At 36.4% G+C, this 22851-nt stretch overlaps 1 protein-coding gene across 3 annotated transcripts in view; it reads right to left on the bottom strand.

Moving 5' to 3' along the window:
- Window positions 1–22851, bottom strand: part of cdk14 (cyclin dependent kinase 14) — a 141001-nt gene that overhangs the window by 77305 nt on the left and 40845 nt on the right. For all 3 annotated transcript variants that reach the window (XM_055211573.2, XM_055211575.2, XM_055211574.2), the window contains 4 exons: window positions 8945–9190; window positions 4389–4483; window positions 3424–3503; window positions 733–827 (listed from right to left, as the gene is read on the bottom strand). In XM_055211573.2, the coding sequence (XP_055067548.1) occupies window positions 733–827; window positions 3424–3503; window positions 4389–4483; window positions 8945–9190 (516 nt within the window). The remainder of the gene's footprint in view (window positions 1–732; window positions 828–3423; window positions 3504–4388; window positions 4484–8944; window positions 9191–22851) is intronic.

Below are 22851 nucleotides of genomic sequence, written 5' to 3'. Positions count from 1 at the left end.
AAAGAGCTGAACCATACCTTCTTGTTGCGATGATTCGCACATCTATGGATCGCCCCTTATGGCATTGTTTCTGCCTCTTGTTCACACAGAATGCTTTCCGTAAATGTTACGGGAATGTTAGGTCACACATTTGTGTTCATACAGAGGCCTCTCTGACAATTTTATGGAAATTTCCTGGGACCAAAGTGCTGTGTGAATGGTGTTTTACAGAAAGAAGTAAGTTTTGTGGGTTTGTAATGACAGGAGTGAACTCTTTGAATGTACAAATCCTTTAACCAAAGACAGAACCCTGTGGCTGTCTCTCTCTCATCTGTATGGAAACAGTGAGAAGCTCTTGTTGTTTTAAGGCCTACAGGAGATCTCAGAGCAGGACTTTTAACTTTATACATTAGAAAAACTGTTTTCATATAAAACCTGCAGGCAGTCACAGTGACAGAGCTGTAACGTCGGGTGCGAGTGACCCGCGGCACATCGCCACAGACATAATGTTCAACGCTTCAGACAGCAGGTTCCTGCTTAAAGCTTCAAAGTACAGGATACGCTTCAGGCTAAAGCAATGCTGACTAAAGCAAGTTTAAACCATGATGAAGCTCGGTGTGCTAATTAACAAACAACAAACTACTTATGTGAAATAAAAATGAAGTATTGGAATAGAGAAACAGTACAACAAAATGTGTTAATAAATCTATAAAAAATCTTTACCCCCCTTAAGATCTGATTTCTGATACTCACCACATACTCAAAGACCAGCGTCAGTGTCTCTTTAGTGTGAATGATGTCATGAAGCAGAACGATGTTTGCGTGTTTTAAACCCTTCAGAAGAGATGCTAAAGAGAAAGAGAAATAAGTATCAGCATATGATCCATCCTCAGCTCTGATTGTGTGAAAAAACTAAATCACACAGGTCTGAAACAACATGAAGATCAGTAAATGATGTGAGAATTGCCCATTTTAGGACAACATTTACAGATTTCACTAGTGATAATACATCTAAATCAGAAAACATCTGTGGATAATTTACATGCTACAGATTGAGAGATGTGTATGAGAAATGGAAAGAAGCACCAGGGATGAGATTCATATCTACAGCTAATGACTTCTGCGTGAACATAACAATTAAAGGTAAGAAATGAATTACCAAACCCTTGCATACACGGACTGTGCATCATGCACAAACAATCTATCTACTTGTGTGTCTTATATTTCTCTGATCAGAAGCTTTAACAGCTCACAACAAATCTCATCTTCTTTTACCAGAAAAACACTTACAGTCCTTTAATTTATTATGAAGACAGAGCAGGTGACATTTTAAGCATGTGTTTCATGATGAATAATAAACAAATCTGCAAGACTGTGGAAAATGTGATTACATTTAAAGTGAAAAGTGACTGATGCTCTTAAATGCTGAACTGATGAAGCTCTATGGGAAAACAATTTAACTTTTGTTGCAATGTCACAATAAAAATGTTTAAAAATAATTTGAACACCTTAGTTTTTCCATCTCAAACAATATCTATAATTGTATTTTTTCTGTCCAAACAAAAGTCATAACCTTCCAGAAATAAAACCTACAAAACAAACATAAGTAGGTATTAGGTAGTAGGTATAAGCGTCTGCCAAATGCATAAATGTAATATAATGGTAATAATTTCTGTTTTGTTTGTGGTTTCACTTAGTTTGTCCCACTATAAAACATTTAATTAGTGGTGCTTGCATTTATGCAAGGCATCACTATTATTATTGCTCCGGGATATTATTATTTTTCTTATATTTCGGCGCGTAACTCGTCCCGCACCGTTTGTTGTAGACCCGCGAATGAGGGCTCAAATCGACCGGTTTATTGAGGAATGGTGTGCTATGAAGGATTTTGTAGAAATATGTGGGTTACAACATTTGAAGAGGGTGGTAGACTCTGTAAGAACATACATCACATTGGGGTGTAAGCTGTACCCCTGGGGTGTAAGAGGCACCCGAAATTTCCCATTGACTTATAATGGGGCAGGAAACATGCCCATATAAGGGAATAAAAAAGTTCCAGATGGGATATCTTCGCTTTACAATGTCGTAGAGACAAGGGGGTGGGCTCATTTTACTCAGACATCCAATCAATTTATTAGGATACTCCCAGAGCTATTAAGCCACGCCCTTAGCAACCACTTTTAAGCACCCTAGCAACATAAAGTTCAAACAGTTATATCTCGGCATCAGAACATCGTAGAATCACGGGGGATGGGGGGATGCGGGGGATGACATCATTGGCCACTCAAAAGCCAGTGGTGGAAAGAGTGTAACCACCAGTGGATGCCAATTTTTTTCCTAGCAACCAAATACAGTACCCTAGCAACAGAATAAACAAAGCCTTATATCTCCACATCAGAACATCGTAGAAACACGGGGGTTGGATCATTTTACTTGTGGTTTGGTGTATAATCATTCTTGGATGATATTGCCCCCAAAATCTTGCCACGGCAAGCACCACTTCACATTTTCTTCAGGAAATGTACCTATCTACTGTACATTTATGCATTTGGCAGACGCTTTTATCCAGAGTGACTTTTAGTCCATTACAAGCTATACATCTGTATGTGTGTTCCCTGGAATCGAACCCACAACCTTTTGCGCTGCTAACATAATGCTCCGGAACTAAGCTTCAGGAACACCTGCATCTAATCTTGTTTTATAAAATGACAGACATAAGAATAAGACTGAAATTAAAAAATGTACTTAAAACACCAACATGCATAAAAAGTTCAAGTGGAAGTATAAACGTGTTGATGTTTATCCTCTAATATCCTCTGGTAATTCGAGCCACGTTCTGCTGCTTTCAACATCTCCAGTAATGCTGAATTAGTTCAATTTTTAAAGTGCTTTTCTGATCTGCATGCTGTGAACGAGTGTGCGGTCTTTCCCATCACCAAACGCATCAAACAGATTCAGTCGTTCTCTCGCAGCTATTAAAATGCACAGCACAAGGTGACAGGCATGAAATTCTCACGCTCACGATCTGCTTCACACGAAGAAAAAATCACAGCTTGCTGTACATTTATAGAGTCAGAGAGCGTCTGCCTGCATCTTTAACTACACACACTTTCATGTTCCAGGGGTTGAGATTTATTTCAACAGTTTTGAACGTTTTTGCATTTTCTGCAAGGTCACATTAAACCAGTTTTTGCAATGCTAACATCATCTTTTCTTATTACTTTTTCTCAAGACATTCGTGAGTGTGGTGGTCTCCATTGAGATGTTTGTGAGTACGGGGGTCTACATTGAGATGTTTGTGAGTGTGGTGGTCTTCATTGAGATGTTTGTGAGTGCGGTGGTCTTCATTGAGATGTTTGTGAGTGTAGTGGTCTTCGTTTTAGATGCGTGTGAGTGTGGTGGTCCTCAGAGGAGATGTTTGTATATGTTGTCTGCTTTGCTTACCCTCTCTGATGGCAGTGAAAGGAGTTCCTTCCTCCTCTTGTAGACGAATCACCTTCAATGCCACCAACTTCCCGTTCACCCTTCAAACAGCAGCAATGTAAACATGTTATGGGCTTTCATTGCTTTGTATTTCAAAACTAAACCATAAAGAATCAATAACTTAAGTGAATGTCTGATTGAACATGACATACTGAACACATTGGACTTCTGTTATCTGACATACGTACATCACAAGGAAACAGGGTTTTTAAAGGAATATAAGGCTTTAATTTGATCAATTATGAACTGATCTCTATGTCACAGATGATTGGTAGGGAAAAAGTTTCTCCAAAAATGACTTAAAGATCAAGTGACAGGCGAGTGAGGAACGGACTAAAATACAAATTTTAATTACTGTAAAAAAAATCAGCTCTGACATGAGGAACGACATGATGTGACTATCATGATGTGTCATGATGACTAAATTTTCAATTTTGCCTGAACTGTTCCTTTAAGAAACTCAATAGGGTCAATTATGAGCTCATGTTGACTTTAAGTCAATGCAATGCAATTGAAAGGCAATGGAGTGAAACTCAACACAGGGCCTGAACGTTAAATAAATTAAATCCACCAATCAAACGTCTTGTGTGCAGAGGAGCGCATACACATCTTTACTAAAAAAATGCACAATTCATTTCACGCTGTGTTAAATTTTTTCAACGTTTAAATTTATCAAAAGAATGTGTGTTTATGGGTAATCATGAATAAAGTCACATGCTTCCAATCTGAGGAGATTTTATTACTGACCTGCATTCATTCTCTGAAACAGATGCGCTCTTATTGTCATTTATCATTAGTGATGTGAAATTCACATAGTATCTATATGCCGTAATATTTACTTCCAACAAACATGCCAAATAACCTAGAGAAATAAACTCTGTGTTACTACAGTATGAAAAGACATCTACAGATCCTCATAAACTCACTTGCTCTTTCCTTTGTAAACAGTAGCATATGATCCCTCTCCGAGCTTCTCCAGCTTTTCATACGAATCCGCCTTTCCGAACTTTGGGCTTGTTGGCTGTAAGAGAGATATATAAAGGTCTTATTTTTGTACTCACTCACAATACATTACGTCTATATTTCAGAATATTTGCAGAATGTTTGAAAATACAACTGGAAAGTATACTGATTCAGGCACCTTTGACTAGTGATGATGTTCAACTTATAAATAACAGAGTCCTGAATCTGGTTAATTACAACAAGGAAGAATGCACTACACAACAACCATAACATACAAAAACTAAGGGGGCGTGCACACCAAGGCATTTACGCTGGCGTATGTACAAACCGAAATGTGTATATGATTGGATATGTAACCAATAACACTTGAAACAAAATGTTAAACACCAAAGGAAAATGCATGAACTGTTCTTACAGCAGGTTTTCGGAAACCATCTGTGACAGCACTGTCCTGACTGTGTTAAATAAACAATATCTCTTCTGCTTTCACATTGGGATGCCCATCCTGAGGCGCCCAGTGATTGCACCATCTCCAGTCTGGATCCAGCAAGTCAGATGACCCAACACCAGTTGAAGATGGTGCCAGACCATGGAAGGACCTCATACGATACCCAAAAAGACATTAGATAATAATTCAATTGAATCTCTTCAATCTCTGCCAGGTCATTGAATAAAAACACATTTCACATGCAGATGTTAGTTCAGTATCAGAGCAGATGTGAGGTCAGATAATCTGGGTTGGAAATATCCAGAATCCTGTCATCATACAGCAGCACAGATCATCTTACTGTCAACAACAGGTGAACCACCGGAGAGACTGAAGCTAAAACTTGAGACTACATTGTCACTGTGACACAGAGAAATGGCATCTCCCAAATAGACAACATGTATCTAATTCACAGACAAAATACTTAGCCTATCAGAAAGACTCTGGACTTTTAAATGATTTGAATCATTATTCATTTAAATCATTCCTTCAATGAATTGTTTAATGAATCACATTTATGTGTAGGTATCTTTAGCTGTGTTTCCATTACCCCTAAAATTGCACAAATTGACACTGCGAATTGAAAATACAGCAAATGGAAACACGGCCAATGGGAATTAATGTGTTTCGATCGGCCGTATTTTTAATTCACAACGTCAATTTGCGCAATGTAAAGGGTAATGGAAACGCAGCTAGTGTTGGGTTAGTTATTTTACTCATTACTAGTTACTTCTTACTTTACTTATTACTGCAAGGCAACAGTAATTAGTTACATTTTTCAAAAGTTGGTAATTCCATAATTGTTGCCCTATATAAATTGATGAAAGTGTCAGGAGTGGCAACAAAAAACAAGAAATTGAACAAAAAACAAGAAAACAAAAACCCACGAGGGGGTAAAACAAGACAAAATACACAGGACTGGATAAACACTAAACTGGACTAGACTATGACATTAAACTAGACTTTGACTGACAGACTAAACACTAATAACATACAATGAACAGACAATAAACTTGGCTTACTCAATATAGACACAGACATGAACAGAGCATGATAACACAGTACGATCACAGACAAAACACTGTGCACAAAGACTTTAAATAGGGACAAAATAACGAGGGGAACAGGTGATAATGATAACAGTAATGGAGCAGGTAAAAAGTGACGGAGACATATGAAATACGTGGTCTAGTATTGGCAATACAGACCACGTATTGCCCACACAAAACATTGTACTGTCAGAATCCTGCTATAGTGGACTAAATACTAAAACAGGACAAGGTTCCGGCAGGATCCTGACAGTAAGTTACAAATAAATATAGAATACAAACTATTTTTTAAACAACTTGTGTCATTTAATAAAGCAGTAACTGAAATCTGTAACAGGGCTCAAGCAGGTGGAACCAACCAAACATGTTGGCAGAACAAAGAACAGCTAACTTCCTGCGTTAGTGACTTGGCAAAAAGTACCTAGCCATTTTTTGGATGATAACTGTAATATTATTACACATTGTTTTAGTAATTAGTTACACTACTAGTTGCCAGGAAAAGTAATATTATTACAGTAACTAGTACAGTATTTTTTGGTCTATAAGCCACGGTTTTTTTCATAACTTGGCTGGTGCTGCGTCTTATAGTCAGGTGCGCCTTGTAAGTCAGGCAAGAGACAACATTACCGTCTACAGCCGTGAGAGTCTCCTATATGCTGCTTCTGTATTTATGTAATTTAATGGATTCAATAATGTGGAATGATGAGTATGCAAACTTCACACTAGTTGACTTGTTTGGTTAATTTAGCCTATTTAACCTTCCAGGTAAGTTCTGTATGTCATGGTTTATCATTTAAATAATTGATAATATTACTTTAACGTACAGGCATCTATTCAGCCTGCTGTTCAGTCTGCTATTGTTTAGTTGAATAACTTGCCTTTCCAGATTAAATGTCTGTTCTTCGTCTTGGATTTTGTGAAATAATTTTCTAAATAAACGTGACATATAGTCCACCGTGACTTATATATGATATTTCGTCTTAATGACACATTTTTGAATGATGCAGCTTATACTCGGGTGCGGCTTATAGTCCAGGAAAGTACGGTAACTAGTTACTGCCCAACACTGGTGTCAGTAGAGTCAGATTCACTATTCACTTCCAAAACACATACACAAATACTTCCATAATTGGCTTCCCATAATAGATGTGTAGAAAATGGACAGTCAATTTTCACCCAAAATTCAATGTTTTGCATACAGAACTATTAAGTTTTTTGTATTGCGACATTATTTTCATGAGCGTAAAACACATCTCCCATAATCCTCTTTAGTGTTCTGTGTGGTGAGATATGAGCTGGATGTGTTTACAGTAGAAGAGATTCACTCATTCATGACTGTCTGTAATAAACACCATCAGCTTATTTCTAAACGCTCATTCAATGTCCAAAAGTCCTCTGAAATCAAACTCTCTCTCTCCCGGTGGATGTTTATAGTGCTGATGTTAAATTTCAGCTGTGAATGAATAACAGTCCAATCGCATCTGATCGCCACACGCATGGGTACCAAACATCACAGGATCATGCCAGCGAGATGTTTAAAATATAACAAACCTTCACAGATAAACTCAGAAGATGATTTGCTTTTGTCTCTAAACACTTCAACATAAAGACTTTAACATGAACATGTGTGATTATGCAGTTACAATAAATGATGATCAGACATAACATGAGCTCAAACTCATTTTTAATACAGTGTTAAGTGTTCATTTGCTATAAATCTGTTAAACAAATACAGCGTATGTATACTGTATCAGTATTTTATTAGCAATTAACCAGGTTTTTAGAAACTCATCTCTGTCAACCACTACTCCTTGCAACAAAAATCCATCTCAGAAATCTTCATTACTGACCGAAAAACAAACGCACTTGAAAAAAACACACCAGCAGTTTTCCTGAAAATGCATTTCTTCAGTAATCATGTTTGTAACCTAAAACCGATCAGCTACTGCAAGTCACTTATTGCAATTGGCATGAAAGATTACCGGACGCTTCCCGGATAACCGGCTGTAACCACAAACCCTGCAGCCTTTTATCAACACCAGACACCGGTCGTCTCCTAGCGACCGGCGTGCGCTTCCATCACGACACGCTTTGAGTAAACATATCCGAGGTGCTGGACTATTTTCGAGCTTGCTAATGTTACCCTAGCAGGGGATTTTATTATCCTGATAGAGTGATTTAAGTGTTAGGAGTGCAAGGACCCTGTGGAGAACGGGTTTGAGTCACAAATTCTGTGGTGGGATAACAAGAAGGGTATTAAAGAAAAGAGGTCATACGCGCCTCGCTCATATCTGTCATTCTGGCCTTACGCTCATTCATTTTTCATCCGTGTGAATCAGCAAGTAAATGTGCTTCTGAACATCACCTTAATCTTCTCTCTCTCTCCGGTAAACACGTGTCTTGTTAGAGATGTGCACCGCTACACATTTTACAAATCAACTAGTGACTGAATGACCGATTGGTTTTAATGAACACTTATTCACGCAAATGTACAGATAGACATAAGAATGACAAATGAATAACAAGTATTAGCAAAGAACGTGCACATTTTCAAAAAATTAAATGAAAGATATTCAATGCATAAATAGACTGAATAACCTTCAACATCACAGTATTTACAAAAGAAACAATAGCGATTACCATCAAAAATAACTTAAATGAAGAGAAAACAGCTTGTCTCAATGTTTACTGAAGTAAAAAATATTAAATCAATAAACTGGAATTAAGTGTAAATCAAGTAAACCAATTGAACCAAGTTATTAGTAAACTATCAATAATGTAATTTGCAATAAAAGTATAAGATCTTAAAGTGACATCTGGTTAAGTTAAATAGGCTACAGTAGATTTCAAACCTCATCTGAGGTGGATAAATAAGCCGTATCAAGGAAAATCATTTTCCATTTTGATGTTAAATTAGGCATGAAGTTGCTCATTCCAAACATCCTCTAATGATGAGAGATAAGATCAAACACGAGAGACTCACAGAACTGGGGCTGGAGTGACGCCGGAGTTTCGGAGACTCTTTCCCAGCGGATGAACTTTTGGAGTTGATGCAGGCATTATTCTCCGAGTGAACTCTCTTGACCTGACTGGCCGGTTTCTCGAAGGGATCGAAGCCGCTCTGTGTCCTCTGTACTCGTACCTTCCTATCTTCAGGGATAGTGTCCAGGGGTTTGATGACTGAATCGGATCCCTGGCAGCTGCGAGTGGACATCTTTGTGACACATATCTGACGAGAAGTAAAAGAGAGAGTGTTACATTAAAAACACTTTTCTCTATCAGCAACTTTCTCTTATTTTTCAGTAAAAACACATAATCATCCTCATATCATCAAAACTGCATGTAAGGTATTTCTTTTAGAGGATGCCAATCAATATATTTGAATAGATTCAGTTTTTAACCCATTGCCAAATGTTTTAAGCATAATTCTAAAAAGAAAAAGTGCAAACACACAATCAAATAAAAAACTAGCTAGTTTAGAAAAACTTAAATAAAATATAAAGATATATTTCCTTAAAACAAGTCGATTTTACTGCTAAACAAGACGAAAAAATCCCATTAAGAATAACTAAAAATACTTGCATTCAAACTTAAGCACTAATCTCCAAAATCAACGTGCACATTTTCATTCATTTCATGTGCTGCCGATATGAAACTTTCATCTAAATCTTTCAGTTTAAGCACAGATCCATCATCTTCTACATTACAGCCCACTGTACATCGCTCTCTCTCTCTCACTCTCTCTCTCTCTCTCTCTCTCTCTCTCGCTCACACACACATAAACATTAATGGAAACAGCACGTGCCTACCGGCCACTCCATTGCTGTGCTGACTGTCAACAGGCACAAAAGACCCAGGCAAGCGTGTCGTGTACACCACGGTCCCTTAACATTAAACATTTACAGCAGGACTCCTGAACCGCCTTTCTAATTATCATAATATACAGTGTCAGGTAGAGTAACCCTGCTGCTTAGAGACGGACAGGTAACTGGAGATGAGGTTTCCCTGAACAGTCAGTGTGTAAACTTGGAAATGCCAACCTTCAAACTTTTCTCTTTATAATTCAACATATACCATATGTACTCAATGTTTGAGAGTTGGGCTGGTTGCTACAATGTATGTGGAACTACATGGTTGCTAGGGCTTCACTATCTGGTTGCTAGAACCGCACTGAAATTTTGGTAAAAATAAATAATTGCTAAAAGATTTAAAGAGCAATTGAAGAGTTTCGTTGCAAAACGAGATAAATCCATTTTTTTTACATTTTTGTCAAAACATGTTTATTATTATGTTATCATGTTATTATTTTGTTTTATGGTGCTACTTAGCTGTATTTTTTAAGTTATGAAGGTTTAAATCAAAACAAACCAACTGCAGTTGAATTGGAATTAATTGGAATGCACAACCAAAAAACGAGATTTCTGAACAATTAAAAAAATGTTGGTATCTCGTTTTGCAACGAAACTCTTCAATTATTATCCGATTCACAATTTTACATTTGTGTAAGTGTGTATTAGTTTATGTTAACAATATGCAAAAGTTACAAATCCCAAAGTAAACGATGACGCAAGTTATCGTCTCCGACGTAAATCTCTTTTCTTGGACTACAACAAACACACGGATTGTAGGAAACCGTTTACTTCCCGCTTCAGACTCACAGCCTGCAAGTTAACTCCTCTTAGCAACCAAATCTTTCAAACATGGTAAGGAGTGTCACATTTCCGGCTGACATCAGAGGTATTTAGGCCAATCACAACATACAGATTAGCTGGCCAATCAGGGACAAAGAGCTTTTCAATTCCGCGTGTTTTGTACAAAATCAATGCATTTGAGGAAAGCACTATATCTAGAGCTACAAAAATGTACGGTATGTGGAAAATAATGTGTTTTTTTAACCATAAACCACACAAACTAGCAGATGTAAACTAGCTGTTGGCTAACTCTGGTGCATATACTTTTAATTGTGCATTGTTCATGTAAAAATAAACAATAAAATGAAAAATGAACACATTGTATTGTACCAAATAGACACAATAAGGACGTTTTTAGCAATGAAATAGCTGCTTTTTAAAGTCACATAAACAAATTGAATCCAGAAACTACTGTTCAATCTTTACATAATTTTCCTTTCAAATTAGTGGGAGCTGATAAATTGCAGTGGCCGATTTTTTTCAGCATCAGCATCAATAAATCTTTTGAATCGGCCAGTAAATTTTTCTCTTTCTTTAATTTGTTATTCCTAATGAAAAGACACTATGAAAATTCGATTCGCAGTACATTGTCTTGTAAATATTTTTTTGTACTTAAAAGGGTATATTTATATAAATATTATGCATAATATGTTTCACCAATTTTCTGCTTGTTTCTCATTTACTGTATTTACATCTGTCTTATATCGATCTTATATGGGCCACACTGCTTTTTTAATATTTGTAATGGCATAAAAACCCATGTTGGTTAACACTTACTTCAAATTTTTGCAGTTGAATATTCTAAAATAAATCAAGAATAAAATCAAGAAAAATCTGTACTGTTAAGTCTGTTTAACCAAATTCTTTAAAATGTTTTGGATGCTAGAAACAACTGAGTATACAAAATTTCTAAATGATGCCAGATGGTTTAACTGTGATTGAGAATTACACAGAAAAAAACTTAAAGCATTATTCTACTTTCATAAAAATAAAATTCCCAATAATTTACTCACCCTGATGGCATCCAAGATGTTCATGTCTTTTTTTGTTCAGTCGAGAAGAAATGAAATTTTTGAAGAAAACATTTCAGGATTTTTCTCTATATAGTGGACTTTAGTGGACCTCAAAAGTTTTAATGCAGCTTCAAAGGACTCCAAATGAATTAGCCATCTGCATTTTCGCCCCCCAAAAAAGTACTTTAAAACCACAAAATCCTGTCTTGCACTATCTGTATGACGCACCAGTGCGACCTTACGTATTATGTTATCACGTGGAAAGATCACGTGCTACATATGTGAAACGCACACTTGCGGACCATTTTAAACAATAAACTGACATAAAGACAGTCTGAACGATCGTCTTTCTGCACACTTGTAAACACTGGAACAGTAGTTTTGCATACAGCATGCGCATCACATGGCTTGTTCAAGACGGGAAGCTGTGGTTAAAAAGTACTTATATTTTTCTTGTTACGATGGTCCCTTATGTCTTGGTTAGGATCATTTAGTGTCCTTTAAAGCTGCATTGAAACCGTAAACTGTTGAGGTCCACTATATGGAGAAAAATCCTGAATGTTTTCCTCAAAAAACTTAATTTATTTTTCGACCAAACAAAGAAAGACATAAACATCTTGGAAGACTTGGGGGTGAGAAAATGATCAGAATTGTTTTTTTTATAAAAATGGAGTAATCCTTTAAACTTCAGATTCTTTTCCTTTCCCTGACAAGACAGAACCTGAACAAAGCCACTGATGCCTGTAAGTCAGCAAACCCCATCTCAAATCTCATAAGGTTTCTCATCTCTCTACTACTCCATCTCTCATCATTCTTCTTTTCTAAGCCTCAGACAGGCTCCGCCCCCACTGCTGTCAATCATGAATAAGATGTAAATGTTCTGCGTGGATGTGGCGAGCAGCTGCTAAGAGTGGGTTTATTGTTCTAGGTCTGCTCGAGACACAATGAGCTCTAATTGAGTCTCAATCACTGTCAGTTGTTTATGAGCTTAAGAACGCGTGTCAAGATCATTTCCATCATGAGATTTGTCATGTTAAACCACAGATGTCCTGGTGTAACCTGCAGAAAGATCTACATAAAAGCATTGATAAAAGGGTTTATGATATAAAAACAACATTTCTGTGGTGTGTTTTTCCCAGCAAGCAATAGCCATCATTTCACCATCTATAGACCTGATATAGTCCGGTTATACGTCTAGCCAAAATAAACTTGAATTTGGTTAATGACTTTCCATCATGTAAAGTCAACAGTTATTACAGGCTGCTTGGTTTCATTTAGCAGCCCAAATTTCTCCTTGTTTTAGTCCAGACGTCTGGGCTGTGTTTGGACTATTAGACGTTTTTAAAACGCAAAACTGCTTGCTGAGATTAGACTGACGTGAGCATTATGGGATTAAAACAGACTTGCTCTGTTGCTAATATATGCTTGTGTTAAAACTAGAGATGCACCGATATTAAATTTTCCACTGATAGCCGATTATTTTGACTGATATCTGCCGATAGTTTGGTGGTTGTTGTATTAACTTGCAATAACTAAATTCTGAAAATTATTCATATAATGAATTCAATTCAATTTTATTTATATAGCGCTTTTGACCTATATAAATAATGACCATTAATATTGAACATTAAACTAGTGATGTTACATTTTCTATACACAGAGCTTAAATTCATTGCATTTTTCTGTTCTCCTTTGATTGACAGGATATATCGGCCTTGATGGCTGTTGAAAAATGTGAAAAATTGCTTTTATCGACTGGTACCAATTATCGGTTACCGAAAGAATGCACTGATACCACTTTTTAAGGATCGAGTACGACTACCGATATTTTTCCCCTGGTACTTGCCGATACAGATGCATGTTGTACTGTTTTTTTTTTCATGTTGCAATACTCTAAGAACAACACAATTAGACTAATGAACATATCAGCATCTTTATTTTTAACAACTTCAACTCATATTGGGAAAAATATTAATAATTCTTATGTGCTTATCATCACAAATTGTCAAAGCCCAAATTTCACAGGGTCCAATAAAGGGCAAAACCAAAGACGTAATGTAATTTTTACCTGCCTGTCACAAAGTTGTCAAAGTGCTAGAAAAATCACGATAAACAAGACAATCAAATTTGTCAAAGTACGTCATGTGAGAAATCCGTCTATCGGGGTATTTTTACGAGTACAATACAAGTACATAAGCTTGGTATCGGTCCATCCCTAATTACCGATTACGTAAGGAATAATTGACGACGGGCCATTGAATTATAAGAAAATAATGCACACCAAGGTGGTAATGCGGCACGACGCGAAGCAGAGTTATTATTTTATTATTTTCAAATAATTCAAAGGACCGGAGTCAATTATTCCGCTTATACCACGGTTACCACAAACATTGCTCTGGTGCCTATTTTTAAGACATTTGAAAAGTTAGGTGTGCGGTTTACAGAAAAATAATCAACACCCATAGAACACTTCTCAGCCAATCAGAATGCAGCATTCAACAGACCCGTGGTATAAGTATACATAAACAAGGTCTCAGACTGTTTTGGCTTGTTGAGAACGTATGATGTTTTTATTTGGTGTATAATAAAACATGTAAAAATGCATATCATTATAGACTTAGGGACACATTAGCAACCACTATTTGCATGTTCTTTAAAATTGCAAATATCATTAAACTTTTAAAAATGCTATGCAACAATCATTACAAGCGTTTGCACATCCAGAGACTACAGAAGTTTTTAGAAATGCTTACCGTTACAGCCTTTCATATAGTTCTAACCAATAAACCCAGAAACTGAGTAGAACCATGAAAATATTCATCAGACTCAATTCGTGAAAACAATGCTCTGTGATTTATTTACACAAAATAATAACACTTCATATATTAATGAGGTCTGTTTACTCGAAACAAGGGAACCTATAATCCGAGTCCCCAGACAGACATAAGATTTATCATACAGTTTACACTGCTGCTGTGATACACAGTGAATGATTTAATGCAGTGTCTTTAACATAATGATCACACTACACTACACTACACTACAGTGGATGCATGTGGGCTTTCAAAGCACTTAATGGAAACCACAAGAAAACCTTTTATTAAACACAAACCTCATGTCTGCGCTGTGGTGATTTGTTGCAAAAAACAACAACGTCACAAAACTAATTTCTGTTTTGGGTCTCTGCATAAACCGACTCATCAATCAACCTTTAATGGATCTTCATCTAAACTTACAGAAGATCAGATTTGGTCTATTTACTAGCCATGCATCCCTCATGCAGCACCTGACAATGACCTGCATCACTGCTTTATATAAAAACATCAATGTGACACAATCACGAAAGCATGAGGAACTGATTCACCCATCTGCACGTGGACAGACTCTCATGTGCCAGACAGACGTTCCTCCTACATGTGCAAAACACATCTGATGAAATCTTTTACAGCTGAGATAAGAGCATCTATAAACCACAGCAGGTGTATGATAGTCTCATCTGATACTGAGATCTATACTTCATAGTAAAACATACCATATTAAAGAATATACATGCACCCAGAAATCTTTGAAACACATTTAAAACATGCCTGAACTTTGTTGCATTAGATGTCAAATAATACCAAACCAAATTTGATTTTAAGAAAGTTAACAAAAGCGCACTGCAAGAATAAAGTTAAAAGTCAAAGTTGTCAAACATTAATGGATAACACTTCATGTCACATTTGTTTGTACATGACATTTGCTATGATATAAAAAATATGAATATTTTGATATCTAATGCATAAACATTCACACATTTATAATTCTGATTAAAGATAACAAATACTCTTTGGGTTCACAGTAAATTACGAATGAACAACATGTCAAGCTGTCATCATTTAGGCAGAGCATACAGAATGGTAATGTGAAAATCTCTTTATATTCTTGACACAAATGGCCGTGGTGCTGAATTAAACACGTTGTAGTTTGATGTGATGTAGTGTTAAGGTCGCATGTGCCGTTTGTCATTTCAGTGGATGTAGTTGTGAATTGCCATCGGCATGGCTGAGGAATGGCTGTCATGAACATTACTACAAAATGGATGAAACTGATTCCAGCAAAACACCTACAGCTGAGAAACAATCCTTCAAATTTAAAAGTCCGATAACGGGAATACATTAAACTAATAACAAATATAGTACTGTCATGCACACATAAGACATATAGACATTTGATCAATGTTTCACTTCATTTACACAGAGCATATAGCGGATACAGATGATGAAGTCAATATTTTCTCAGCTCTATTATATTCAATATTTGATATACGTATTTGTTTCTGCTAAAAACAGCCGAGGCTGACCAAAATTATGTACATCAAATAATAAACACAATTTAATCTCTGTAAAAGCAGATCATAAGAACATAAAACAAACATAAAAAACTACATTTTAGGAAGACAACAACTCTTAAAAATAAAAATCAGGTAGTGTTAAAGAAAAGAGAAATATGTTTGCAAGGATGACTTGAATGTGGCAATAGAAGGGGCTAGCCTGATATATAAAAATAGGCTATTCCATAATTTTGGTCCCACAACTGCAAAGGCCCAATCACCTCGTTTTTTAAGTTGAGATTGCGGTACAACAAGTATCTTGACGGGAGAGTAAACTAGTCAAATACTCCGGGTTCCAGATTATTTAGTGCTTTGTAAACATAAAGTAACATTTCAAAATCAACTCTAAATTTGACGAGAAGCCACTGTAAGGCTGATAAAATGAGAGTAATCGACTCATGTTTGCACGTCTTAGCGAGAAGTCTAGCTGTTGAATTTTGAACCAATTATAATCGAGAGGGAGATGATTGGGAGACACCATAATAAAGAGGGTTGCAATAGTCTAGACGTGATGTAACGACGGCATGAATCAATGTTTGGAAATCACTTTGGGTTAAAAATTATCTTACTATGGAAAGCTGTCGGATTTTGGATTGGATTTTACCACGGCATTCATTTGTTTGTCGAATTAAAGGTTGTGGTCAAAAGGAGGAATGAGGAGTGAGAAAGCCACAGTCAACATTTACAATGCAGTTTTCTGTAGGTCCGAATATGATTATTTTGGTTTTATTTTCATTTAAGTTTAAAAAGTTATTAGAGAGCAAAGAGCCTTAGTTCCTTCAGGCAAGCCGAAAACGGTTTCTAGGCGGTTTCGGTCATTATCTTCTATTGTGCAGCGCTTTGAGATGCTACTTTTAAAGGCGCTATAGAAAATAAAGTTTATTATTATTATTATGTTTTAATAGGAAATAAAGCTGTGTGTCATCAGCATATGAATGAAAATACACTCCATACTTATTGAAAATAGAGGCAAGTGGAAGCATATATAAAGTAAACAAAACTGGTCCAAGGACTGATCCTTGAGGAACTCCAAAGTTAAGCGGTATATGGCAGAAGAGGAGTACTGACCTACAATATGCGAACATTAAACCATCTATTTGTAAGATAAGAGCGCAACCAATGTAGAACAGTGCCACAAATGCCCACAGCTTTCTCTAATCGCGTAAGGAGTATCTCATGATTGACTAAAATCAAAGCCAAAGCTTAGATCCAATAAAACTAAGGCCACAGATCTTCCAGAGTCAATTTCCATAAAGATTTCATTTAAAACTCTCAACAGAGCAGATTCAGTACTGTGCAATGCTTTACACCAGACGAGAATGTTTTTGGGATAAATTTGCAGTTGAGTTTAATTTTTTTTCATATATCTTGAAAATATAAAGGCAAATTTGAAATGGGACGAAAATTTGAAAATACAGCCCAATCAAGATTTCTTTAAATAAGGTGTCACCACAGCATTTTTGAGATCTTTTGGGAAAGAGCCAGTCGACAATAATCTCACTGTATTTTGCCAACATGTTTATTATAAAGAGATTGGGTTTCATGATAAAATTCATTTTCCTCAAGAATATAAGAGAAACATTTCAGAGACAACCAGGACTGGGTTAATAAGAGGAAAATATTGATTTATGATCTCCATCTTGAGAAATTGCTTGAAAGAATACTATATCAAGGACAGGAATTATGATAACTTTTAAGTTTTTTTTTTTTTTTTAAGGCTTAACATATCAAAATCACAAAGATTATATTAGTAAAACTCAGTATTAGTGTTTGGCTTTTGCTATTTTAAAAGTACACTTCTACATGTGAATACCCTAATTTAGTGCCTTATGTAGCTATAATAAGGGAAGAAACTAATTGATTTATGTTTTATCCAATTAGTCAATTAATTGGAAAAATTATCGAGCAATTATGAAAATAATCATTAGTTTCTGCCCTACATGCTTCACCTTCAAATGTTTCTCAAATGCTATTTTCAGAAAAACAGCTGGCACTATTTTAATGGGAAATTATTATACTGGGAAACAGACAACATGAATCTGAATAAAGCCAGGAGTTACACAAATACAGATTGGCCTTTTCTTCGCACAAGAGAGGTTGTAATGTCCTCAAACATTTCCTCGCACCTGAGATTGTAATTCACTCCAGAGAGGTTATAATGTACGCAGAGGTTTAAAGCCAGTAAGAAAGTTAACCAGTAACAGCGCGCCCAGGCATCAATATGATGTGTTGGATATGGCATAATGTTTAAGACATTTGCGGCCGTGATAGTGTTGTCAGCTGGCCTTAAAGTAAAGCTTTTATTATTGTTGACCAATTAAGTGGCATGTCATAGAGCAGTGTTTCTCAAACTTTTTCAGCCCAAGGACCACTTTATCTTCCAATTTCTTTCTGAGGACCACCTAACAGAATCTCACTCTAACACGCCCCCAAAAAACAACAAAATAGGAAGGATAAGCTAAATTTACGTTTAATATGCAACTGTTTCAAGTCAAAAACTAATTTTTTAAAAACAAATGCAATGCTAGCATGTTCAGAAATTACTATATGAATTTTATTTCATTTGAAAAAGTAAATGTGAAATGAGTTGCAGCTTAATATGAACAACAAACTGCACATGTGAAAATAAACTGCAATTAAACATACAAAAACTGAGGTGGTGGGTATATGAAGTCTATGATTGTAACTATGGTAACAATAAAATACTGGAAAAAAATGTTCCCCTTAATGTCCAAAATCACTGAAATTACAGGGATTTTACACATGAACAAAAACTAGTACATTACAAAACTAATAGATTTGTGGATCTGTGGATTTTAGCTTTCAGTTGATGCTTGATCTTTTATTTTGACTCCTCTTTGGTTTAGCCAACCGATCCATTTTTATGTTATTAAAACAGAAAGGCAAGAACTGATATCACAGTTTCGCAAGTGCATTAAAAATCTACTTAAATAAGTGATAATTGTATAAACCAGGGGTTCTCAAAGTTTACATTCAAAGTTCCAAATCTGAATTCTCATCATTTACATTGGTCCGGAAAAACTTTATGTAAATCATTTGTTTATATAACAAATCAACACAAATAGTTAGGGAAAAACATAAGTGTATTTTGCATTTAAACTAAAAATATTTTTTTAAACATAAACACAAGAAATAATGCTTACTATGCTTCTCAATGTCTCAATGAATTATGGTGAAATGACGCTACATCCATAAGCCAGGGGGCGCTCTCGTGCAGAAACTCAATATGCGCTGCAAACGAAGAACCAGAAACACGCAGCTCCAGGAAATGTCTTAAGGATATATTTATATTGCTGTTTTTCAAACGTTTTCAGGTATTTTCATGATAATAAAGAATATGTATAGTGATTATGTTTGACGAGTGTTGCTTTTTCAAATGCATGTTTTAAACGACTCAAACCAACAGTGATTTCAGATTGATATGGACTTACTGATCAAAAGCCGTAGTGCATGAAGTAGCTGTGCATAATATCTGGGTGTGATGGCTACAGCGTCACACAGGAAATTTTTAAATAACTCGTTTTATTTTCAGACCAGGAATACTCTTAAAGTAGCAAATGCACACATTTAGCAATCACATAGAAATTAATGCACTTGTAATATGAAGTGGACGCGGGTCCGGATCCGGACCGCAGTTCGGACTTTGAGAACCCCTGGCATAAACACTTGCCTATTTTAGGTCATCTTTTGGCGGACCACTGGGGGGGTTTGGCGGACCACCAGTGGTCCGCGGACCACACTTTGAGAATTACTGTCATAGACAAACGAGTAAAAAAATAAATAAGGAAACTATTGCCCCACCCCACTGATACTATCGTGCATCTGCGATATGACTATGAAGAATATCACACCATAACTATACACCGGTATCACAAGTGTTTTAAAGAGTAAGGGGCGGATCACACAAAACATGTTTATGGCAATGGGAGGCGCCTTTTTTTAAAATGTTTTCTATGGGCAGTGAGCATTATGCGCGCGGTTTAGTAGCGTGTTTTTGTCCAAAGTCAACTCTGAGCAGAAAAGTGCCAGACGTTATTTGCGTTTTTTCATTGTCCCATCGAATGAGACGAGAGGCAACTGTGGTGACAGAAGTTTGTAGACGGTTTCATCGCACCACAATGGAATTCCCACATTCGATTGGACAATGGAAAAAAGTGAATGACGTTGAGCACTTTTCCGATCAGAGTTGACTTTTTCCTCAATTTCAGGCACTCAGAGCATTCCTGCAAAAACGTGCGGCAGGCAGCAAAAACGCGTTCGGCGCGCATAAACAGCTCATAGAAAACTATTCACAAAGGCGCTTGCCACTGCCAGAAACGCGTTGTGTGTGATCCGCACCTAATACTCCTTCTGTTCAAAGTCTAAAGCAGCACTGCATCTATCTGACAATCCCATAATGCACTGCACAAATTAACTTCTCACTCAAAGTGTTACCTTTATTGTCCTTGACAAGTGAGTGATGTCACTTCCTGTGATTAAAGAGAGTGCAACACATCAATATTACAGAGATTGGACAGAAAAGAACAGCGCGGCTCGACTGTATTAATGACAAAATTGGCAGGATTCCTCTGTTGGTCTCGCCCAGTTTAATGGATGTTAGGATCAGAGTACAAAGTCCAGCAAGACATCTTCATGTTCTACAATATCAAACTTTACAACTATCACAGAGATAAGATATCATTCTCTTTATCTCATACAGTACACATTACTCTATCTGCTTTCATCAGAGACATTTACATTAACATTCATTTCATTTTTGAGATATAAGATCTATCTATATGTGCACATACAGTACAGTACATCTATATCTGTATTGTAGTAATGCTGTACAGTGAATGATGATTTGAGTTGCCAAGATTTCTCTTTAATGTTAACTTTTAACTCCTAAACAAAAAGCAGCAGCTGATCAGTGAGGCAACATTATAAACATAACCATATTCAAATAATCCCAATTAATTATTCACTTAAAGGTCTTAAAAGAACTATTTATTTCTACCTTAATGTTTCTCTTTTGCTCGAGTTGACATTAAAAAAAAATCTGCATACATTTAGTTGCATGCAGGTCTGCGCAGGTGCATTGTTATGGTCAAGTTCATTTGTAAATCTTTTTGAAGGTGTTTATAAGACTCAAGGCTTCACTAATTGTGTCTGAACTTTAGATTGGTAATTGTGTTAAGACATTTGCTGAGAAAAGCAAAGCAACGGTCAACAGCAGTTGACTAATGAGCAGATTTACATAAAATATCCAACAAATGTCCTGATTAAAACTTTGTATTCATGACAATAAGGAGATGTTTACTCCTGTGTGAAATGAATTACAGTATGCACATATCTAATGTGAGCGGCCGGGTGATAATGAGCGTCTGTAATGTAACAGGGTCTGTGTGAGTGTTTAAATGACCTCACAGTGTGACCTCGCTACAGCGGTGACCTCATCACAATATTCTGCACACGCAACAAATCAAAATCACAAACCTGCTAAAAACACCCACATAAATTCCATGCTGATACAGGTTGGTTTATGCTGGTAAGTTTCTGGTCTAAGTTTAGCTGCTGGGCTGCTTCCCTAATAGGGTTGTAAATCGGATAGTTCATTACGATTAGGGCTGGGTATGGGCAAGGATCTCGCCAAACGATACGTATCACGATACATACTGCAATGATACAATGTATCATGATACAATACAATACAATACAATACGTTGCATGTAGCGATACATTGCAATACTTTTTCTTTTTTTATCAAAAATGTAAATAAAAATAGAGCTGAAAATGTTTTTTTAATTTTCTGCCATTTTCTCATTCCCCTAACTTCTGAGACATTGGCCGAATGGCCGTAAATGACAGACAACTGGACAGCAACAACTACAGCAGCGGCGGAGGAGGTTGTTTGAGGCACACAGAGGGATTTGATGGGTTTTTAAATATCGATAGTAGATATTGAAATATCGATAAACTATAAAAAATGTATCACGATAGTTAGCTGTATCTGTATTTTTTTTCCGCAGCCCTAATTACGGTATGATACCATATCGATTTTCTCAGCCAGTGATGCAATTTTTGCCGATACATCAAACACTTTTTCAATGCAATTACGACTGGATGCGATTAATTTATCGATATTTTATATTATGTGCCCAGTTAAACAGTAACATTTGTTATAACTTACAAATGTAACCAAAATAAAAAAATTAAACTCTTCGAAAATAGCACAATCTCTGTCCCAATTGAAACATTTATAACAACCAACTAAAAAAAATTATGAGAAAAAATGTCACACAATATCAAACTTATGATGGCAATAGTCTTTCAGTATTTTGTGCCAAACTGTGCAATAGTGACAATCACTGAGGTAGATGTAGTAAAAAATAAACACTGACACTAGCAGACGAAAACGTGCGTTTTGGCGGAAATGCGTATACTATGGACTTTACGTAAAGAAAAGAGGACGCGGAGAGTGTCCAAATAAAGGTACCTCATATTGATATTGTATGTGTGGCATCGATGCATCATATCGTTAGAAATTAAATTGATGCATACATCCATATCGATGTATTTTACACCCCTACTACCTATGCCCTTAAATCGTGCACTATTTGAAGGGAAAAGCCATTTTTGTCCAAAATTATAGCTGACATTATCGACTGCACTTATTAAATCCCATAATGCACCACAATAATGAGTGGACAACCAAGTGTACACTCAATGGCTAGATGTAGTCCCCTTCACTGTCAGGCAAGTGCCAAATTAACTTCCGCGTCTTGACACAACATGGCGCCCGCAGTGCTTCTGC

This window comes from Misgurnus anguillicaudatus, chromosome 10, assembly GCF_027580225.2.
Source record: "Misgurnus anguillicaudatus chromosome 10, ASM2758022v2, whole genome shotgun sequence".
Lineage (NCBI taxonomy): Eukaryota > Metazoa > Chordata > Actinopteri > Cypriniformes > Cobitidae > Misgurnus > Misgurnus anguillicaudatus.
Note: the sequence above shows the minus strand (reverse complement) of the source record. Positions and strands in the feature narration are given on the sequence as shown.